Genomic DNA, 20,915 nt, shown 5'->3' on the forward strand with positions numbered 1-20,915 from the left:
TTATTTAATCATTTCTATTTGTGTTATTTCACTTATTACACTATATGTTGTATGTCGATGTCTAAGGCAGGACAGGCAGGAAAAAAAAGAAGCAGAGGGGGGATGGGGGAGATATAATAAAATGATAAAGCACAAATAGAAGTGCACAGTGTATCGCCGACTGGTGTTGCTGTAAGAAAAGCCAAACACACAGCTACTGGAACACATAAATCAAAAAATATATAGATACATAAATCAACAGTCTTCTTGTAGTGTGAGTGTGTGTGGGCACGTCCCAGGGCCTCGGGGGGCACACCCCACCCTACCCTCTGGGGGTCACCCAAGGCCCCGTGTGAAATGTGTTTGTTGATTTGATTGTAAGCTTGAATCCTCCATCCATCCATCCATCCATCCATCCATCCATCCATCCATTCTCTTCCGCTTATCCTTTTCAGGGTCGCGGGGGCGCTGGAGCCTATCCCAGCTTGAATCCTTTCAGCTGATAATTACTGCTAGATTGACCTGTTATTTCAAATACTGACCTCGAAAAAAAAAGGCACTGCACTCTATAATTATTAGGCGTTATTTCAACGTTATATATTACAAATATTCAAAAATATTTACATTTAGAAAATATCAATTTCAGATTTATTCCAATATTTTCCACAACTGTACAGCTCAATCGCATAATAAACCTACAAACCCGAGACACTAAAATAAAAAATAATTACAGCAGGGACAGATTCTGAAAGCTTGCTACACAGTAGCAAATATTAACAAGTACCCATTACATATTTGAAGTCAACGAAAATCTGACTGTACTGTATTTACCACAAAATATACTAAATATACTACATTGCCAGATCTGAAAAATATCTGCCAACTATGGCTGTTCCTTTAGGCAAAATAAAATGTTTAACATTTATGATGTGATGTCGACCGGCTCTTTAGAAGACATCGTGGCTCTCAAAATGAGTGCTCCCGCTTCCCAGACTTTCACACACAGAGACTCACACTTGCATACACAAATGCACACAAAAGAGACGACTTCATTCAGTCCAGTTGCTATTGACTCCAGTGTTTCCTTCGGCAGTCAGTCATAGGGAGCTGCTAAACAGCACATTTGTGATGAACCATTTCTGTCCAGTGCATTTCTGCAGAGCCAGTTGGTAGCCAAACTCATTGTCACTGCTTGCTACAAGCTCTAGGCATCTCTTTGATTTCCTGTTTTGAATGGATCCTCCCTGAAAAGATAAAAGCAGACTGGTTAAAATTGTGCCAGAATCCAGAAGAGACAAAAAAATGTGTGCACAATATAACCTGCCTCTTTTTAAACCCACACTGCTGTGAATGGTTATAGATGTAAGCTACTGAGGAGCCCTAAGCTGGGGTTTTTTTTTTTTGGCTGATTCACACCATCCTCACTGGGCCACCAGATAGCATCAGCATGGTTAAGGGCAAAAACAGCAACGTGATTACCAGCTTTGTCATTAGCTTTTTTCCTAGCAAGGCTCTGGATAAAAAAGGCTTGACTCAAAAGAGGAAAACGAGACACAAACACAACAACAGACATCCCAGACAAACAGGAAGAGAAATTGAAACCAGGGCATGAAGGACACAAACACCTCATATTAGGTTTCAGAGCTATTACAATATTGTTTAAAAAAACACCTTCATTTAATAGACAAGAAGTCTTTGATTTATTGGAGGATGGGACATATGGAGGAAGAGCAAAAACTAAGGTCCAGCAATTTATAAACTTTAATATGACACCTGCTGCCAGAGTCTGAACAGAATGAGACCATCAGCTCAGTAAAAATATTGAAGCATGTCTTCATGAAATGAGGCAGGATTTTCTCATTACAGTGTCAGGGCTGACAAAGGGCAAGTGACTGAAGAGGAGGCCTTCAACCGTCAATACAGTGTGGAGAGGGCTGTGTGGGGAGAGCTCTTTTCAGTGCTATGAGAGGAATGCAAAGGGATGTGGGAGGAAAAAGACCCAAGGATTGGACAGCCTGTACAGACCTGGTGCTAAATTATTCTTTCAATGTCTTCACGAGTTTTGGCCCATGTGTGAAGTCCAAGAGACATTTTTACAGATAGCAGATTTGCAGTAACTCTGGAAGTGGACATTTAAAGACCATTAAGACATGCACCACCCGATGGGGCACTGTGTGGCACAATGAAGGAAATAACCTAAAGGATTGGAGCTGTATAGGCACAGATCCCCATTCCTGATATAGAAACAGAATATTTTATATGACAACAGCCTGCTATTCATTTAAGATACTGTTAAGATATGATTTGCAAGGTCAAATCTCATAATGAAATCTGACTACAGAAGCAAAAAATGGAAAATGAGCTCTATTACTTCCACAGTTTCAGCCCTATGCTCATCATCAGGGTGCTCGAACCCCAGTAAACAGGACCTACACCGAGATATGATTATTGCTATTATTTAATAAGGTGGCTTTGTTTTAGTGTAACCAGCCATTGCACTAACTTACCCACAGTATCCTAAATTCTCACTGCTTACATAACAGTTAATGTCTAATAAGCTTAGACTTCAAATATAGAGAACAATGGCTGCTCTATTTAGAGCAGACACCTTCAAACTGTCAGGTTTCCCTAACCAAGAAGAGGAGGATTTTTTCCACAGGAGGGGGAGGGGGGCATTAAACACGAGGCACAGCTATTGCATGAGGTGAAGGGTACCAGAGGGGCACACATGTCTTCTCCATAAGCAGATATAGCGACAGCTGTAGCTGTGATACGATGTAGAAGAATATTGCAACAAATAATTTGGTATTTCCCGTGGGCTGACTGCATTGAGGGGGTGTGCAGTAGCAATATAACCCCCCAAAACACTTTTCCCTTTTCATTTATTTTTATTTTTTCAGGTTACGTTTGTGTCATTCTGAACATCACACTATTTGAGGTTTGTTTATAAATGTTCTCTGATTTTTGAAATGAAAGCTGGGATTAAAGCCCGTCCTCCTGTGTCAGGTTGTACATCTGTAAGGCTGAAGTACAACATGCTTCCAGTCCACAGGCAGTCTGTGGACGGCCCGTCTACTTGCAGAGATGTTGTCAATCATGCACAAAGTATGTGACACAATTGGTCTGTCGCCTATTCTTGCTTTTGCTGTTTCTGGTCCATCAGGCAGCCTTAGAGAAGAGCGAAGTTAGAACATATAAGAAGCTGAAGTGAAATAAAATATAAAAAGCACTGAAAGGTTTGCACAGTGACTACCACTGTCTGCATTTGTCATGCTGTATTTTTTGATTTTTGATATATTTTTTTTTAGTCATGCTTCACTCTCTTTCCTATTCCGACCCACTTGTCAACCAATCAGAATTCAACAATAGACAGCATCATCCACATTCAGGAATGTGCAGGAAAATACCTCTCTCTTAGCTAACTATATGGAAATCCATTTACAAATGGACACCATAAATTATGCAGAAGAGCTGAGGGGTGTATTATGAAGCGAGGTTGCTTAGGAAGCTATGCCACAAAAAATGTCTCTCTTTTTACCTGGCTGAATCACCATGGTAACTAATGCTGAACACATAACCTGTTTGGGAGCATTCTACTATCCTCCCAACACTACGGCTACTAAAACCACTGAATGAAGCGCAAAATGTGCATATCAATGTCGTGGGAGTGGTGATGCAGATATCATAAGTGATGTTATATTTCATTCTAATCTGGTTTTAAGTCTCTTAACAGAGAACACACAAAAAAAGATTAGAATGATCTGCCAATATGTCCACAATGTCTTCCTTGTGTCTCTTTCCTCTTCAAATGTGTCCAGATTAGAGTTTCAGAGCTCTAATGTGCAGTACTGAGAGCACACTCAGTGCTCAGCGAGTGATAAAATAATAAAACTTGAAATAAAATGCTTATTATACTGCTCTGTGTAATATTAACAAGATCAATGATTTTCTGCAGCATTATCCTATTTGTAAGTATTGCATTTTACTATTTTTTTAATGACCACTTTATCATCAGCATCTTTTTTATCATTTTTTTTGCTGATGAAACATCAAATGCCAGCACGGTGGCACGGTGGTTAGCACTGTTGCCGCACAGCAAGAAGGTCCTGAGTTCAATTCCAACACCAGGCCAGGGTCTTTCTGTGTGGAGTTTGCATGTTCTCCCCGTGTTTGCGTGGGTTCTCTCCGGGTACTCCGGCTTCCTCCCACCGTCCAAAGACATGCAGCTTGTGAGGATAGGTTAATTGGATAATCCAAATTGGTGCGAATGTTCGAATGAATGTGAGTGCGAATGGTTGTTTGTCCCTGTGTGTTGGCCCTGCGACAGACTGGCGACCTGTCCAGGGTGTACCCTGCCTCTCGCCCTATGAAAGCTGGGATAGGCTCCAGCGCCCCCCGCGACCCTGAAAAGGATAAGCGGAAGCGAATGGATGGATGGAAACATCAAATGACATGTGAAACTCAGAGCTTGAAGCACTAAACTGGGTTTAACAGAGAAAGTTGATAATGACCTTCATAAGCCCATTATCTCCAGCTGGAGTTTTAGTTTTTATCAAACTAGCTAAGGCTAAAAAAAAGTGGTATGAATAAAAAACAAAAAGATTTTGTTGTAAAACAAAGGGGGCCTAGCAAAAAAAGTTTGGGAACCACTGAATTAACCTAACATGCATGTCTTTGGCCCAAAAATTACCAGTTAAAACATGTAAACTCCAGATTTACAGTGTGTTAAAAAATAAGATAAAATAATGATAAAACTTAGGGTATGTTCATACCTTTATAAATGTCTTTTTTGGATAATTATATAAATGCAATTGTAACTTAATCTGGGGATGCAGCTATTGTTCTGGCTCTTGCATGGAGGGATGACATATTTATTCTTATTCATGCCTGCAAAACAATTATCCCATTGATTTGCAAACTGGGAAAACAGGTGTCAATAAACACAATGCAAGACTTATTGGAATTGCTGAACAAACCAAAGACCTGGGCGATGATTCACAGAGCTGGAACTTGGCCATTATAAAAGCCAGAATCACTGTAAATCTGTAACACTGGGTGATAAAAGTAGAAACTCGGGGTTTTAATCAGCCAACTTGTCTACATGAAATCTTGGTACGCCTTCTTAAAATGTGTGGATACATATCATAGACAGGGCGGCTGATACTTGAATTGTAACAGTGATTTAAAAAAAATGCATCGCCCACAAATTATACAACCAAACCAAACTCTACGATTTAAGTTTTGTTTTTAATCTACCACCATGTGAGTAATCTACATGAAAGCAAACAATTCATTTATTTCTCAAACTGAGGACAATGGAAATCACACTGTGGCTAATGAGAGGCTTTTAGAGTGAGTAAAGGAGGTGAGGCAATTTTCCACATTTCATTAGAAAGAGATTAAAAATATCTTTATCTAACCAGGTTTTGTGCAGAACAGTGCAGCATTTGAATTAAGATAAATCAAAGTTTTTTCCCTCTTATTTGCAGAGCACTCCTTCTTTCAGAGTTGGAGAAGCTGCATCAAGGCAATCTATTTCTGCTGAAGTTTGACTCCTTGTGCAGCTAAAACTGTGTCAATAATTGATGGCACATTTCAGAGACGTATGCTCCAGCCTGGCTGATATGCCCTCATTCCACTTACTAAATTATACAAAGTTAACTAAAACTGCCACGTTAAGATCAACAAGGGAATGTGTGACATATGATCTTGAGCGTGTGTCTGTTATGCCAAACCAAACAGACACAGGTCTAGAGGCACTGGAGTGAAAACTGTGCTGTCCTTGTTACAGCAAGCCTCTTTAAAAGCACTATTTTGGGATTTTATACATAAAAATGAATCTGATTGTACTCTGACAGCAAAGCAGAGGATATGTGGAGCCAAATGAAAGCACAAAGTAAATCAAAATCCCCCCAGTTCTATTGAAATACCACTGAGCTACTAATGGAGTGAGACAGTCATTAATTTTCAGTGAGTCTTTGTGTCCAAATTAGCTGAAGAGAACTTAAATTGTAAATTAGCCACCTACATGATTATAATATTTTCCTGAATACTTAAACTGATGCTTGAAGTCTAAAACCAAACAGTTGACTGTGTGGACTGTAGATTTTAGGGGATGCAAGATGCATAACGCAGGAGACAGAGAAGCGAGCATTTTATAGTGAGAACCACATCCAAAAAACACAAAGAGAAAAGCAATCCAAGCACAGACACAAAAGAGGAACACACACTGGACTTAGAAAATGACATGACAAAGGACAAGGGGAAGACAGGTCTATGTACTTTAAATGGAATGTCAGATTTTAAGTGCTCCCTTAATTATTTTTCAATTCAGTTTTATTTATATAGCGCCAAATCACAACGGCAGCCGCCTTAAGGTGATTTATGTTGTAAGGTAAACACCCTACAATAATACAGAGAAAACCCCAACAATCAGATCATACCATGTGAGCCAGCTACTTGGTGACAGTAGGAAGAAAAAACCTCAATTTTAACACCACAAACTACGAAAACAAAATGGGAAATAACAAAAAGACCCAACTAAATACTTAGACAAGAAAAATAACACTGAACAAAGAAAACGTTGAGAAAAAAGGTAATAATATCCCAAAACTGAAAAGCAATACAGCAATAATAAAACCAAGACAGGGATTTCAAAATAAAACCATTACAAGAATTCAAACCCCAAAACGGATGAGTCAAAACTTTAAATACTACAATATAGAAAACCCAAACTTACATATATAGACGAATGATTCAGCACTCAGAGATAGCGCACGGCCCTGGAACCAGGACACCATTAACACTTAAACTAAACTAAGTGTGTGAATGCCCTTTTTCTGCTATGACACCATTTTTACAAAACTATAAACACAACTTTCTTTCACAGGCTCGAGAAAAACATCCCATGGATGTGAATAAAGTCTGATGGCCTGACCAACAAGGAAGGTGAGATTAAGCTTCATTGATTCTGGGTTTTTTTTCCTGTTTTTTTTTTTTTTTTTTAGTACAGTTTCTTTGACTTTCTTCTCAGGCACTTTCTATTGTTTGAGGGGATTTACTGAAACCTCTTTTCCTCTTATGTTCATACACATACACATTTTAATATCTGCGTGTATCTGTGTTTACCACAGAACAATTGTCACTGCTATGTGTTGCAAAATGAATGAACAACAGCCACAATTTATACTTTCAGTGAAAATTTGGTGCTAAAATGATGGATGGTAATAATGTGATAATGAGTTTTCCAGGAAGTGTTTGGAAGAGCTATTTAAGGCTTTTTCTGAAGATCTGTGCTGTGGGTTTCTTTTTTACCTGAGTGAAGAGCCAGTGGAGTTTCATACGCTTTTCTGCAGCATAGCTGCACTCAATGAGGCGGGGTCTGCTATTCACATCCACCAGGCACTTGTTGTCATCGTCATCAATGGTGGGACTGAGGAGCCCGATGTGGAGCCGCTGAGTACTGGTGTAGTAAACATTCTGAAATAAACACAAAACCCAGCTATAAGCAAACTGCATGCTCCTTTACTGTGCATGTTCAGACTGGCGTGGTTGGCCCTTCTCCAGCTGTATATGCTATACAGGTGTTAAACTATGCAGCAAATGAGGCTTGCTCTTGGGTTTTCTTTCAGTATGAAAGAGAGATCTGTGAGGCTGATTTACATGTATTAAAGATGCATATTTATACTGCTTTCCTGACTGAACACAGGCTAAAAGATAGACGAGGCGAGGCAACAAAAGAAGCTCATTGTTAATTCAGGAATTGGGGGGGGAGAGAAATAATTGTGCTTTCTCTGATGGAAACCTTCCCAACAGCTTTTTTCCAAGGGCAAATGTTTGCTCATATTAAGCTGACAAAGCTGTAAATCATTTGCAAGAATGAAGCAAAGGAACGAGTTATGTATTCACTGACACAAAACTTGCTTTGGTTTGGTGAAGAGCACAGAGTGAAAAACACGACGTCTTGAACAAACATAATGTGCTATGCTGTGTACCGATGATTTGAATGTGCTCAATCGTGCAGGGGTGGAAGGTAAATAAGTAAACTCGAAACTCTTTGATTAATTAATTACATTTTTAAAAAACTAAAAACATGTTATGTTAGCACTCATTTTTTTTTACCAGAGATATTTCAAAAAGATAAAACTATATGACCTTTAACAAAAAAGAAAATGCAGCTGGACGCCTAAAGCAATAAAAAGAAATTAATGTCGCTTTGTTTTTTCCCTTCTCCCGCTAATCAACTCACCAGATTTATCTAGTGACCCAGTGGAGGGGCACAACACCCACATTGGCTGCCACAGTATCTAACTGTGTAGTCCAGAAAACAGTTAAAATTAGCTCCACGCCTCCACCTTGACCAGCCATAAAAAAAGAATAAAATGCTACTTACACATCAATGGATCAGTATCAAGTGTCTGACTAGACCCCTTTGTATGCAGAGCGAGTACAGCTTTACATGAGCAGAACTGTGACTCTAGTATTTTCACATTGTTTACTAGTAGACTTACAAAAGTAAAGGATCCGGGTATGTATACTGGAAGCTTAAAACAAAGGGATAAAAACAAAGCTCAAAGGTGAACACGTTAATTGTGTAGCAGAATTTAAATGTTAAAGAGGTGCAAACATCAACGGAGTAGTGAAATCACCAGAGTTCCAGAGTTAAACTGAGCTTGAAGCAGACAATTACACAGGAACTATGTGGATCTGGGGTACAGATTACCCACATCATCCCCTCTATTATCAGTCAAAGATACTCAAAATACTTTCTTTTATTAAAGTTTTATTAAAAACACAGAGTTAGATTGTATTACTTTTACTCTAATCATATTTGTCTCTTAATTCCCAAATTACTTCCTGCCTCTTTTGCACCAGGCATTAAACAAATCTGATAAGAGTGATTAAAAAAAAAAAAAAATCAGTGCTGCTCACGTTTGGAAATGTGCAAGCTGCCAGGCCTTTGTGGCAGTGGCTTCTGTTGTTGCTGTGCTTAAGTCGGTATGTTTTATTACTGCTCGAGCTAGCTGGAGGGCTGTATGTTTGCTGACAACATGTTCTACTGTGGGAGTGTAAGCTTTGTATTACTCTTTCTTTCATGTGTACCTTGGCAGGTTTCTTTTAGCACATTTATGTACTGCTTTTACCACAGCACTTTGGACACAAAGCCTATAAAAGCAACATCTGCAGAAAGTAGCTGACGCTTAAAATGACTCATTCTGACCGACTAGAGCATGCATTTGCAACAGTCATTGTATCTGTACCAATATAAAAGCAATCCAGGGACTAATTCCTCCCGATGATGTAACACTGAAACATAAAAATAGAGCAGACCAGATTTGTCTTGCAGCAGAGATCCCTAATCTCATTAGAAATGCTGGTGCTACTCCAATCCTTTGTTTGATATGCCTGGATTTATAGCTCAAAACAGATTTATAATTAACAAGTTTTAAGTTATCTAGGCCTGAAAAAAGAGCTGTTTAAGCAGAATAAGGAAATAATAATTATTAACATTCCTAAAGCTTACAGATATATCACCGAAGATTTCTCTGGGATGAGTTTTAAATTGTACAGTGGTGTAAACATCAACACAGGCCACACTGAGTCTGAAGCACATCCAGTAGTTTCATTTAAATAGAGAGGGATAATGTCAGATCAAACCACACTCTATGAGACAAGTTTACAACCATCACAGCAAGGTTAAACAGTTTGAAAACAACCTGCTCAGATGTAATGGAATCGATATGCTGGGAGAGACTGGAGAAAGCAAATGATAATCACGCTGTACTAACATTTGAAGACACAAACTCCCTCCTATTTGAGCTGACATATATCCTGAATAAGCAGTTCAGACAAACAGCAAATAAAAACTGATTAAAAACAAAAAGACAGAGTGTAAACAGAAAGCTGGAGAAAAAGATCAAGGTACAAAATATTGTAATCAAAAACATGGTCTTTGCAACTTGTTTTGTTGATAATGTGGAATTTTATTCCGAGCTGAATTCCTTCAGGAAGGTTCACAGCTAAATTGAGGTGTATTGCGATTAGAGACAAGTTTAATATGTATTTAAAAACACCCGGGACTGTTGCTAAGGTTATCTTGATAAGATAAAACAAGTTTGGGTAAGACAACCCAAGATATATAGGTATTATATTCAGTTTTAGTATTTGCTCCATGCTGAAGTGAAGCGGAGACAGAGAGGATGTTTAGGAGAGCACTAACCTGTGGTGTCATCCCGTGGCAGAGATACAGGATGGGCATGTTGTCATTGTCAGGCCCCTGGTCCAGACACAGATCAGTCTTCAGAGAATTTTTCAACTGGGGAAATGCACAAAGAAACAAAATTTAGTTTTTAAAGTCAGTACTATGACTGTGTTTACATGTGGCACAAGCAGGTAACACTATAAACTAAATGAAGTTTGTTATGTTACCTTTACATCCTTTAGAAATATGTGCTTCCATCAACAGTAGTATCTAATTTCTACAAGGTTCACGCAGCGAAGTGCCGAGCTTCCATTCAAGCCTGTCATAATTAAAAGACAACTCGATGCGCTCTTTTCTAGTACAGCTTGATTTATTCACCTCCTTTAATTTATTGAAGTAGCTACAAAAAAAACTGAAAAGAAACATGCGAGAAAAAAAAGATTTTTGCTGTCCTGCAGAATTACAATTGTACTCAAAGGGAGAATTCTTGACCACCCTTAAGAGTTTAACTAACTGAGCAAAAAAAGGCAATTATTTAAGGTGGTAAATTACATGTCACTTTATTACTCCGTCGATTGATCCTGGTACCATTTTATAATGCTTGCTGCAGCAAGTGTCTTTTCTTTGTCTGAGAGAAGTCCTGTTAGTTCTTCAATTTGTTACTCCAAATGTGTGAAAAATCGATGGTGTACGGAGGACACTGCTACAAGACAATGATATTTTCTGTGCTGTTTTGTATGCATGGTCAGTTTTATTTATTATGCTGGAGTATGTACTGATTATGATGCTTTTGTAATCCAAAGTACTACATGTCAGAGTCTAAGGAGCTTGGAAAGAAAAGCATCTGGACTTCTTTAAGTTGCTTGAAGACGTTTCACCTCTCATCTGAGAAGCTTCTTCAGTTCTAAGGTCAAATGGTGGAGAGTCCCAGATTTAAACCCTGTGGGAGTGTCCCCCTGAGAGGGACAAAAGGATCCCCTAATGATCCTTTACCTAATCACACGAGCCAAGGTGTGAAAACTGGTGTAGGTCACAATCAGCCAAGGTTTCGGGTGAGCTCATTGTGAAACCTGGCCCCACCCTATCATGTGATTTCCTGAGGTCAAATGGTCCAGGATGTGAGTGGGCGTTAAGGTGTCTGGGAAGGGATCTCAAAACTGGATTGTAGATGGCAGACAGTTGGTGTTGCAAGCCACCGCCTCTGTTCAAACATGGTCGTTCACAGTGGACATAGATGGCTTCTTTCACTCTTCTTTCAAACTATCTGGCTTCTCTTTCCAAAATGTGAACATTGGCATCCTCGAAAGAGTGACCATTGTCCTTTAGATGCAGATGGACATGTCAGAGTACTACATGTTTGATCAATAAGCCAAAAACAGTCCACGAACAGAGCGAGGAAGCTCTGTTCAACTCTGCACTGCATTATTTCTTCTTCCATAGGGGAGGAAATTATTACCGAGACAGTTAGTACTTCCTGATGCAGTGCTTGTTTTTGCTTCGAAAATACTTCTACAAAACTGTGTAAGTTTGGAGCTAAAAACCCAGAAAGACAAATAAGAATTACACTCGCCACTTTATTGGTTATACCTGTTAACAGGAAGCTAAAAACATGAAACATGATTGTATAACTTGAATATAACCAAAATTGAACAATTGAAGGTTGGAAAAACACTGCCTGGTCTGATGAATCTCAATTTGTGCTGGATCAGTCAGCATTTGATCAGTCAGAATTTGTTCTGAACAACACGCAAGCATGGATCCAACCTGCCTCGTATCAATGATTCAGGCTGGTTTGATAGTGTGTGGGAAATTTCTTGGCAAAATTCAGGCTCCTTAGTACCAAGTGTACATCTGAGGAATGTTTCCAGCACCTTTTTGAATCTATGCCACATATAATTAATGCAGTTCTGAAGGCAAAAGGTGATCCAACCCAGTACAAGCAAGATGTAACTAATTAAGAGGCCAGAGAGGTTTACATCCCACAGAAACCATCTAATACCAACATCAATCATACATCTTCACTGTAACTCACAGAATATGAGGTTTAAAGCATAATTACAGGAAATACAGAGGAAAATGGACGTGAGTGGGTCGAAAGATCTAAACATGAATCATGTTCTGAATCCTCTTAAACTAATTTTTACTCTATAAAAATGTAAATCAGAACTGTTACGCTTCATGAACATGACTCAGATTTTGAGGCCCAGAGGGTTATTCATGTGCGTCATGACAAAGGTCGGCAAGATTGCAAGATACAAAGTGCACCGCAGGGAGCTCAGGGATAGTGGTTTGAGCAAGGAGTGAATTAGGCAAAGATGTGAGATCAGAAGAACACAGTTGCTCCGGGGATGTCTACTCGTATCTGATAATCAGTAGATCCACAGGCAGCACATGGCCACATCAACAGTACAGGTCTAAACTATTCTAAAGCTATAAAAACAGTAAATATGTAACAGTAAGCGACACCTATGGGAAAACAGTCACGTTGAACCATCAGGACCTTTAGCTTTTGAAAGATGATGCATGAAACATGTTTCAGAAAATATGTGGGTGGAGTATTGTTACAAGAGAGATTTAAAAATGAAATCCTTCAGATTTGATTGGACTGCTCTAATGTGTGCACAGCAAATACAAAGCTGGATAGGAACAGGAATTAGATACAAAGCTGTAGAGGACAAGATGAGGGAGAAATAAATAGACCTGAAACACGTGAATTGAAAATGTGAGGACATTTTTGGCTGTCGAAATAAAAATGATCAGCTTACCACTTTGGTCAAGACTATGAACCCATGCTCAGAGGTTTAAAACACTACAGATGTGTTTTATGATTGAGCAACATCTTGTTTCTGTTAATTAATGCCGCAACATGACAACAATTAAAAAAATAGCCTACAACCCAACCCGATATCACTGCAAAGCGTGTAACAGAAACACCGGGCCACCGTTTCCATTTTATGCTTTGCTTCTTCAAAGTGTGAAATGGACACGCATGCAGAAGTTTCCATAACAGCAGGCGGAGATAATATATTTAAAGCCAAGAAGTCACTAATGAGCAAGGAAGGTATGAAATACATTCCAGGGTCCTTAATCACTGCAAACAATTAAGATAGGCGGCTAATATGTATTTATAGGGCTGTGCGATATGACAAAAATCTCATATCATAAGACGTTTATCGTCCTGACAACAATATAAATCACAAAAATGTAATATTTTCTGTAAATTCTGTGACGCTCGGGCAACTCGACTTGCGTGAAGTTTTTCCAGCTGGGCGTCCTTTATCTGGATTCGAGTGTTTTAACCGATGCATGAAACTATACATTTTCTTTCAAAGTTTGAGTCTAAGGTTTATTTTTTAGCACCTAACAGCTCTTTTTCTTTTTTCTTTTTTTTCTTCTCATCCGTAAACTCTCTGCATACTCTTTCACGTGATTCAGTTTTATTTGAAAAGTCTCAACAGGATCTTGAGCTTTATTGTGAAAGGTTTAGTAGAAAACAAACAAGCGGACAGCGGAGCCACGCGATGGTTTTACCATCATTGTTGCTAACAACAACATGTAAAAACAGGCACTTGTCCGTGTGGTTATATTAAATATAAGAGAAAGAGAGAACTTTAAGAAATTAATATAGCCACTACAATGACCATCAAAATGATGAAAAAATATTGCTGTAAACAGTTTATTTTACGACACCACGAAACAAACGATAGCGTATTAGGAAACGATAGAAGTTTTTATATCGTATTTGTATTTGTATTTGTATCTTTATTTATTTCAGACATAATAAAACAAACAAAAAAACCAATATATACTCGTCTACATGTATTTTCATTTACGAATATGAATATATGTGTAGATATACACACACACACGTATTTGTACAGACAAACAAGAAAAATATAATAAAATAAAACACATTCGTCTAACATGAGATAACAGTTGTTTGGTCTGAAAAGGAGTAGGAAGAAGTATGCACATACTTATTAACTCCTACCCCTGCTCAACATCTTATTAATCCCACATATTTACCTAATTCTCCTCATCACATATTCCACACAATACACAAGAAAACTTATATCAACAAGGCTGGCACGATATTTATAATTTAAATACGAGTTGACATATTTATACATACAATGGGTGATTGTCTTTTTCAATATCATATCCTTCCAAGAGTAATTTTCGAAGTGTCTTTATGAACTTGCCAATTCCTGAGCATTGCTGTAATTCTGCAGTAAAGCTATTCCACAGTTTTACTCCATAAATAGTTACGCAAAAGGTTTTAACATTTGACCGTGCTTTAAGAATCTTCAGATTCAATTTACCCCTTAGTTCATAGTCTCCTTCTCTGTCATAGAACATCCTCTGTATATTTCTTGGTAACATATTGTATCTACATAATTTTTGCCGTTTTGTATTTTATAAGATCCATAAACTTCAATATTTTTAATTTCAAAAACATGGTGTTAGTATGGTCTCTATATCCAGCTTTACTAATTATCCTGATTGCTTTTTTTTGAATTTTACATATTGGTTGAAGTGAAGTTTTATATGTGTTTCCCCAAATTTCCGCACAGTATTCCAAATATGGCAATATAAGTGAACAGTAAAGTACCCGGAGTGATTTGGAAGGCAAAAAATATTTAACTTTACTCAGTATGGAGACACTTCTTGACAGTTTAGCTTGTACATACTTTATATGAGGTTTCCAGCAGATTTTGTTATCTATTATCACACCCAGAAATTTTGTATCCGAAACTTGCTCTAATTCGACATTATTTACTAATAACTTTGCTTCGGCATCTTTTTTATAATTTCCAAATAACATAAACAGAATAAACTGTAATATATCTGATGTTCTACATATATCGTTGATATAGAGGATAAACAGCTTTGGTCCCAATACTGACCCCTGCGGAACTCCACAAACAATGTCCATACACTCTGATTGTCACGGTCCTGGGTCTCCTGACCCAGCGTTTTTAGTTCTTTGTGATTTTCGTATTATTGTACTTGTGTGTGTGATTTATTCTATGGCTTCTAGTTTTGATCCCTTGCCCTTCATGTCTCCCTGTGTGCCCCTCTGTGTATCTGTGAGCCCTCGTCTCTCCTTATGTTTTATTCCATGCTTCCCCTGCCCATTATGTCTAAGTTCTCCCCGTGCTCTCTCTTCCCCCTGTGTGCCCTCTATGTATTTATGAGCCCTCGTCCCCTTTCGTGTTTATTCCGTGTCTCCCCTGCCCGTTACGTTGGTGTTCTACTCGTGCTCTCTCTCCTCTGTACTTCCTGTTTCACCTCTCCCGTCAGTGTTCAGTTCACCCCGCCCTGTCTCGTTATGATTATCAGTGTCACCTGTGTTCCCCGTGTGTTCCCACTCCCCTCGTTACCCCTCTGTGTATTTCTGTCTGCGTCTCCCTCTGTTCAGCGTGACGTCGTCCCTCATGCTGTGTGTGATTCCCCCGTGTTTCCTGGTGAGCTTTATGTTAGTTTTTCCCAGTCTAGTTTTGTATCGCCTATCATCTTCTGTTACGCAATAAAGCTGCCTTTTGAGTTTATTCCCTCGTGCCTGTGAGTCCTGCATTTTGGGTCCTACTCCTGCCTGCCGCACAGCGATTCGTGACAGTACGACGTCACCAGTAATGGATCCAGCGGACTCACCGTGGAAGCGCAGCTCCCGTTTTGACGGGACTCGGCTAGCGCTTGGAGGGCCTCCGTGCTGCCGCTCCTCACTAGCTGCTTACCCTTCGGTCCACTCACCTGCTTCCTCTCCGCGGACGCCCAGGTCTCGCAGAAAACGCTCCAGCCGGTCCCGGGAGGATTACTACGAGCCTGCAAGCAATCAGCTCACCCCTGCACAAGCCTTCTACAAGATGTTAGGGATTATTATCGTGCCGCCCGACTCACCCAGCGTTTCCACTTCACAGCAGGAGCCTGGGACTCTTCTCGACCAACCGCCTAGGGGGAGTGACAAAGTCCCCCTACATTCGCCTTCTGTGTCGAGGGATAAACGTACCGTTTCCCCCAAGGCCGCTAACGTCGGCTTCATGAACTCTAGATCTTCTGTTCCTCCTGTTCCAGAAAATGACAGTATTTATTTTGAGAGCGATCGTTTCCACTTCGGTTCAAAAGACTGTGCTTCTGATGCTCCTTCGGACCCAGGAGTTAAGACTGTTTCATCTGGAACTGTTTATTCTGGAGCTATGTTTATTCAGTCAGCTGCCCGTCCGCTTTCAGCTCAGTCCCCTGCTCAGCAGCCGTCTGTAGCTCAGTGTCCTGTGTTTCCTGCTCAGAAGCCGCCTGTAGCCCAGACACCAACTCCACCACCACCATTTTCGCCCCAAGCTCTGTTAGCCGCCCGGCCCGAAGCTCTGTTAGCCGCCCGGCCCGAAGCTCTGTTAGCCGCCCGGCCCGAAGCTCAGTCGCCACCTCCACCACATTCAGCCTCGCTTCCCATAGCACAGTCACATCCACAGCCTGACTTACTACAAACCTTATTTCAATCCTTAGCCCAATCAATAGCTCAGTTGGTAGAGGAATCATCAGCCTTATCGACAGCTCAGTTAGCTCCCTCGCAGCCACCCTCAGTTCAGTTAGCTCCCTCGCAGCCACCCTCAGTTCAGTTAGCTCCCTCGCAGCCACCCTCAGTTCAGTTAGCTCCCTCGCAGCCACCCTCAGTTCAGTCTCCTGTGTCCCCGCTAGCTCAGCCATTAACTCCACCACAAGCTCCATTTTCACCTCTACCATCGCTTCAGTCATCAGTTCGGTCTGCCACTCAGTCGCCCTTAGCTCCATCATCCACACTACCACCTGTTTCTCTTCCACCACAACCGTCACTACACCCAGCCACTCAGGCTGCTACTCAGTCAGTCATTCAACCCATAGCCCTGCCGTTACCATACCCCGTAGCTGAGTCACTAGCCGTCCGACCCACAGCCACTTCAGCCACTCCTTCACCCGTTACACCTCCACTACAACCATCACTGCAGTCTCCAGTGTCCCCAGTGCAGTCTCCAGTGTCCCCAGTGCAGTCTCCAGTGTCCCCAGTGCAGCATCCCTTAGCACAGTCATCCACTCAATCACCAGCTCCACTTTCCCCTCAACTATCACTACCACCTCTAGCTCAATCTCCTGTGCACTCACCTCTGGTTCATTCTCCTGTGAAGTCATCTACTCCACTGCCTACTCCACTCTCACCACCTCCGTTACAACAGACATCAGTTCAGTCCCCTGTGCCAGTGCAGACGCCCTCAGTTCAGTCCCCCGTGCAGTTATCTACTTCACCACCATCAGTAGCTCAGCTCCCACTCTCATCTGCCTCTCCAGTAGCTCAGCTCGCACCTGAACCATTGGCCCAGTCCCCGATAGCGATACGGTCTTCTGTTCGGCTTAACATTCAGCCAGGGGTCCCAAACCTCTCTGGCTCTACATCAGCTCCTGCTGGAAGCTCGGATGAGCTCATCCAGGACTCCGTGGCTCCCACGCCGCCATCTACTTCGTCCGCTGGGGGTTCCAGTGAGCCCGGCCAGCACCTCCTCGTCTCCGCTGGAGGGTCCGAGGGGCCCGTTCAGCCTCCTCGTCTCCGCTGGAGGGTCCGAGGGGCCCGTTCAGCCTCCTGTCTCCGCTGGAGGGTCCGAGGGGCCCGTTCAGCCTCCTGTCTCCGCTGGAGGGTCCGAGGGGCCCGTTCAGCCTCACGTCTCCGCTGGAGGGTCCGAGGGGCCCGTTCAGCCTCACGCCGCATCAGCTGGAGGGCCCGAGGAGCCTGTCCAGCCGCCATCTGCGACCGCTTCGTCATCGCCTGGGCCAGCCTCAGCCTCTGCTTCTGCTACGCCTGGCCCGGCCTCAGAGCCTTCGTCTGCTGCAGCCTCCTCAGAGCCTTCGTCTGCTGCAGCCTCCTCAGAGCCTTCGTCTGCTGCAGCCTCAGCCTGTGCTTCGCCTGGTCCCGTCTCGACTGGTCCTGTGCCCACCGGGCCTCGGCCAGTACACCTGACACTGGAGAGCCGCCGCCGCTGCCTTCCGCGCGGAAGGCCGCGCGGCCGGCCCCCTGAACTGCACCGCCTTCGCCTGGGTGGCCGCCGTCGCCTTCCGCACGGCCGGCCCCCGGACCCTCTTCTCCTGGGTGGCCGCCGTCGCCTTCCGCACGGTCGGCCCCCGGACCAGCGCTGTCATCGTCGCCGCCGCCTCCCACGCGGTCGGCCTCCTGAACTGCTCCGTCGTCTCCTTCACCGCCGCCGTTGCCTTGCGCACGGCCGGCCTCCTGAACTGTTTCCGCGTCTCCGCCGTTGCCTTCCGCACGGTCGGCCTCCTGAACTGTTTCCGCGTCTCCGCCGTTGCCTTCCGCATGGTCGGCCCCCTGAACTGCTCTGTGTTTGGGTTGTTTTCTTGGGCTCCGGTGTTTGCTGTGCTCTTCTTTTGTTTTCTGTTCCGAGCCCTCCGTCCTGGGCCCCCGCCGCCCGCCCTGGGTTGTTTTCTGTTTGTTTTTGTTTTTCTGTGTTTGGGCTGTCTGGAGCCAGCCGTTGAGGGGGGGGTACTGTCACGGTCCTGGGTCTCCTGACCCAGCGTTTTTAGTTCTTTGTGATTTTCGTATTATTGTACTTGTGTGTGTGATTTATTCTATGGCTTCTAGTTTTGATCCCTTGCCCTTCATGTCTCCCTGTGTGCCCCTCTGTGTATCTGTGAGCCCTCGTCTCTCCTTATGTTTTATTCCATGCTTCCCCTGCCCATTATGTCTAAGTTCTCCCCGTGCTCTCTCTTCCCCCTGTGTGCCCTCTATGTATTTATGAGCCCTCGTCCCCTTTCGTGTTTATTCCGTGTCTCCCCTGCCCGTTACGTTGGTGTTCTACTCGTGCTCTCTCTCCTCTGTACTTCCTGTTTCACCTCTCCCGTCAGTGTTCAGTTCACCCCGCCCTGTCTCGTTATGATTATCAGTGTCACCTGTGTTCCCCGTGTGTTCCCACTCCCCTCGTTACCCCTCTGTGTATTTCTGTCTGCGTCTCCCTCTGTTCAGCGTGACGTCGTCCCTCATGCTGTGTGTGATTCCCCCGTGTTTCCTGGTGAGCTTTATGTTAGTTTTTCCCAGTCTAGTTTTGTATCGCCTATCATCTTCTGTTACGCAATAAAGCTGCCTTTTGAGTTTATTTCCTCGTGCCTGTGAGTCCTGCATTCTGGGTCCTACTCCTGCCTGCCGCACAGCGATTCGTGACACTGATTGATGTTCCCCAATTTTCACAAATTGTTTCCTGTCTCTCAAATAACTCTTTACCCACTCTAACACCACTCCTCTAATGCCATAATACTCCAATTTATCGAGTAATATTTCATGATTAATTGTATCAAAAGCTTTTTTTAGGTCGATGAATATACTAGCTATACATTGTCTTTTATCTATATTGTTAGTGATATTTTCAATCAATTCTATTAATGCCAATGATGTTGATCTATTTGATCTGAAACCATACTGACTATCCGTTATTATTTTATGTTTGTCTATAAATTTGTCAAGTCTATTAATAAAAACCTTTTCCAGTATTTTTGAAAATTGAGAAAGTAGAGAGACAGGCCTATAATTTGTGAATTGGTGTTTATCACCATTTTTGAACAATGGTGTTACTTTAGCTATTTTCATTTGTGTCGGGAATGTACCAGTTTGTATGGACAAATTGCAGATATGTGTTAAGGGTTTGGAAATGCCCTCTATCACTTTCTTGACTATTTCCATATCTATGTCATCAGAGTCTGTGGAGTTTTTTGTTTGTAATTTCCCAACAATATCAATGATTTCCTTTTCTTCTACTGCCGTTAAGAACATTGAATGAGGATTGCGATCAATGAGTCTGGTTTCTTGCTCTACCGATATATATCGTTATATCGAACAGCCCTATGTATTTAGATGCTAATGTGTTAATAATGTCTGTTTAAATTCTTTCCTGTGATTATTTTCATGTTGGCTAAAAATAAAATGTCTCCCTCTGCTGGTACTGCAGCCTTCTGCAACTTATTGTGACTTCTGCATGGAAATGGACATGGTGGGCTTGTGCGCATATTACCCATTTTGGCCTGATACTGGGTTATCCAGCCAGAGGTAATTCATCAGATCATCAGTTTATCCAGTCTTTTCTTTTATGACCAAATACCTGTGAAAACTAAACAAATTTTCATTCATTGCACTTTTGACTTTGTGCTAGGGCAGATTAGCGAACATTAGGCTAACATTAGCTAGGCTAACATAGTGAATGTGATAAACATTACACCTAATAAACAGCAGAATTTGCAGTTTTATTTATTGTTAAAAAGTTTGTGATTCCCACAGCTTCATACACCAAATAAAGCAGCGGTCCCCAACCTTTTTTGTGCCACGGACCGGTTTATGTCCTATTACAAGCATGGCCCTTTAAGGGTGAAGACTGATGGGAAATGTATTTGGGATGTGTGTAGCGGGACTGCCCTGGTGTAGTTGTGTGGAGAGAGAGACGAGAAGGGGAAAAAGTAACGGTTAACAACAGAAGAGACGGAAAGAAAATTAGTAAAAGGAATATAATAACTCCCTTGGCAGCCAGAGTTGTGTCGGCGATGCTCGCTGTGAGTAAACTGTTTCAGCCCACTGTACACGGTGTGTTTGTGCGTTGGAGAAGAAATAAAGTTCGGTGAAGCAGTTTTCCTACGCCTCCTTTGATCTTTTTACTAGCGGAGTTGACCTGTACAGTAAGCTAGTTGCCGGCTACGAGCAAGTCACGGAACCTTC

At 42.0% G+C, this 20,915-nt stretch overlaps 1 protein-coding gene across 1 annotated transcript in view; it reads right to left on the minus strand.

Moving 5' to 3' along the window:
• Positions 1–413: 413 nt before the first annotated feature.
• galnt18b (UDP-N-acetyl-alpha-D-galactosamine:polypeptide N-acetylgalactosaminyltransferase 18b) overlaps positions 414–20,915 on the minus strand; it is a 102,664-nt gene continuing 82,162 nt past the window's right edge. Inside the window, exons 9-11 of the mRNA XM_026167872.1 lie at positions 10,199–10,294; positions 7,294–7,458; positions 414–1,223 (exon numbers count right to left, since the gene is read on the minus strand). Of these exons, the coding sequence (XP_026023657.1) occupies positions 1,077–1,223; positions 7,294–7,458; positions 10,199–10,294 (408 nt within the window). The 3' untranslated portion in view covers positions 414–1,076. The remainder of the gene's footprint in view (positions 1,224–7,293; positions 7,459–10,198; positions 10,295–20,915) is intronic.

Source organism: Astatotilapia calliptera, chromosome 1, assembly GCF_900246225.1.
Source record: "Astatotilapia calliptera chromosome 1, fAstCal1.2, whole genome shotgun sequence".
Taxonomy (NCBI): domain Eukaryota; kingdom Metazoa; phylum Chordata; class Actinopteri; order Cichliformes; family Cichlidae; genus Astatotilapia; species Astatotilapia calliptera.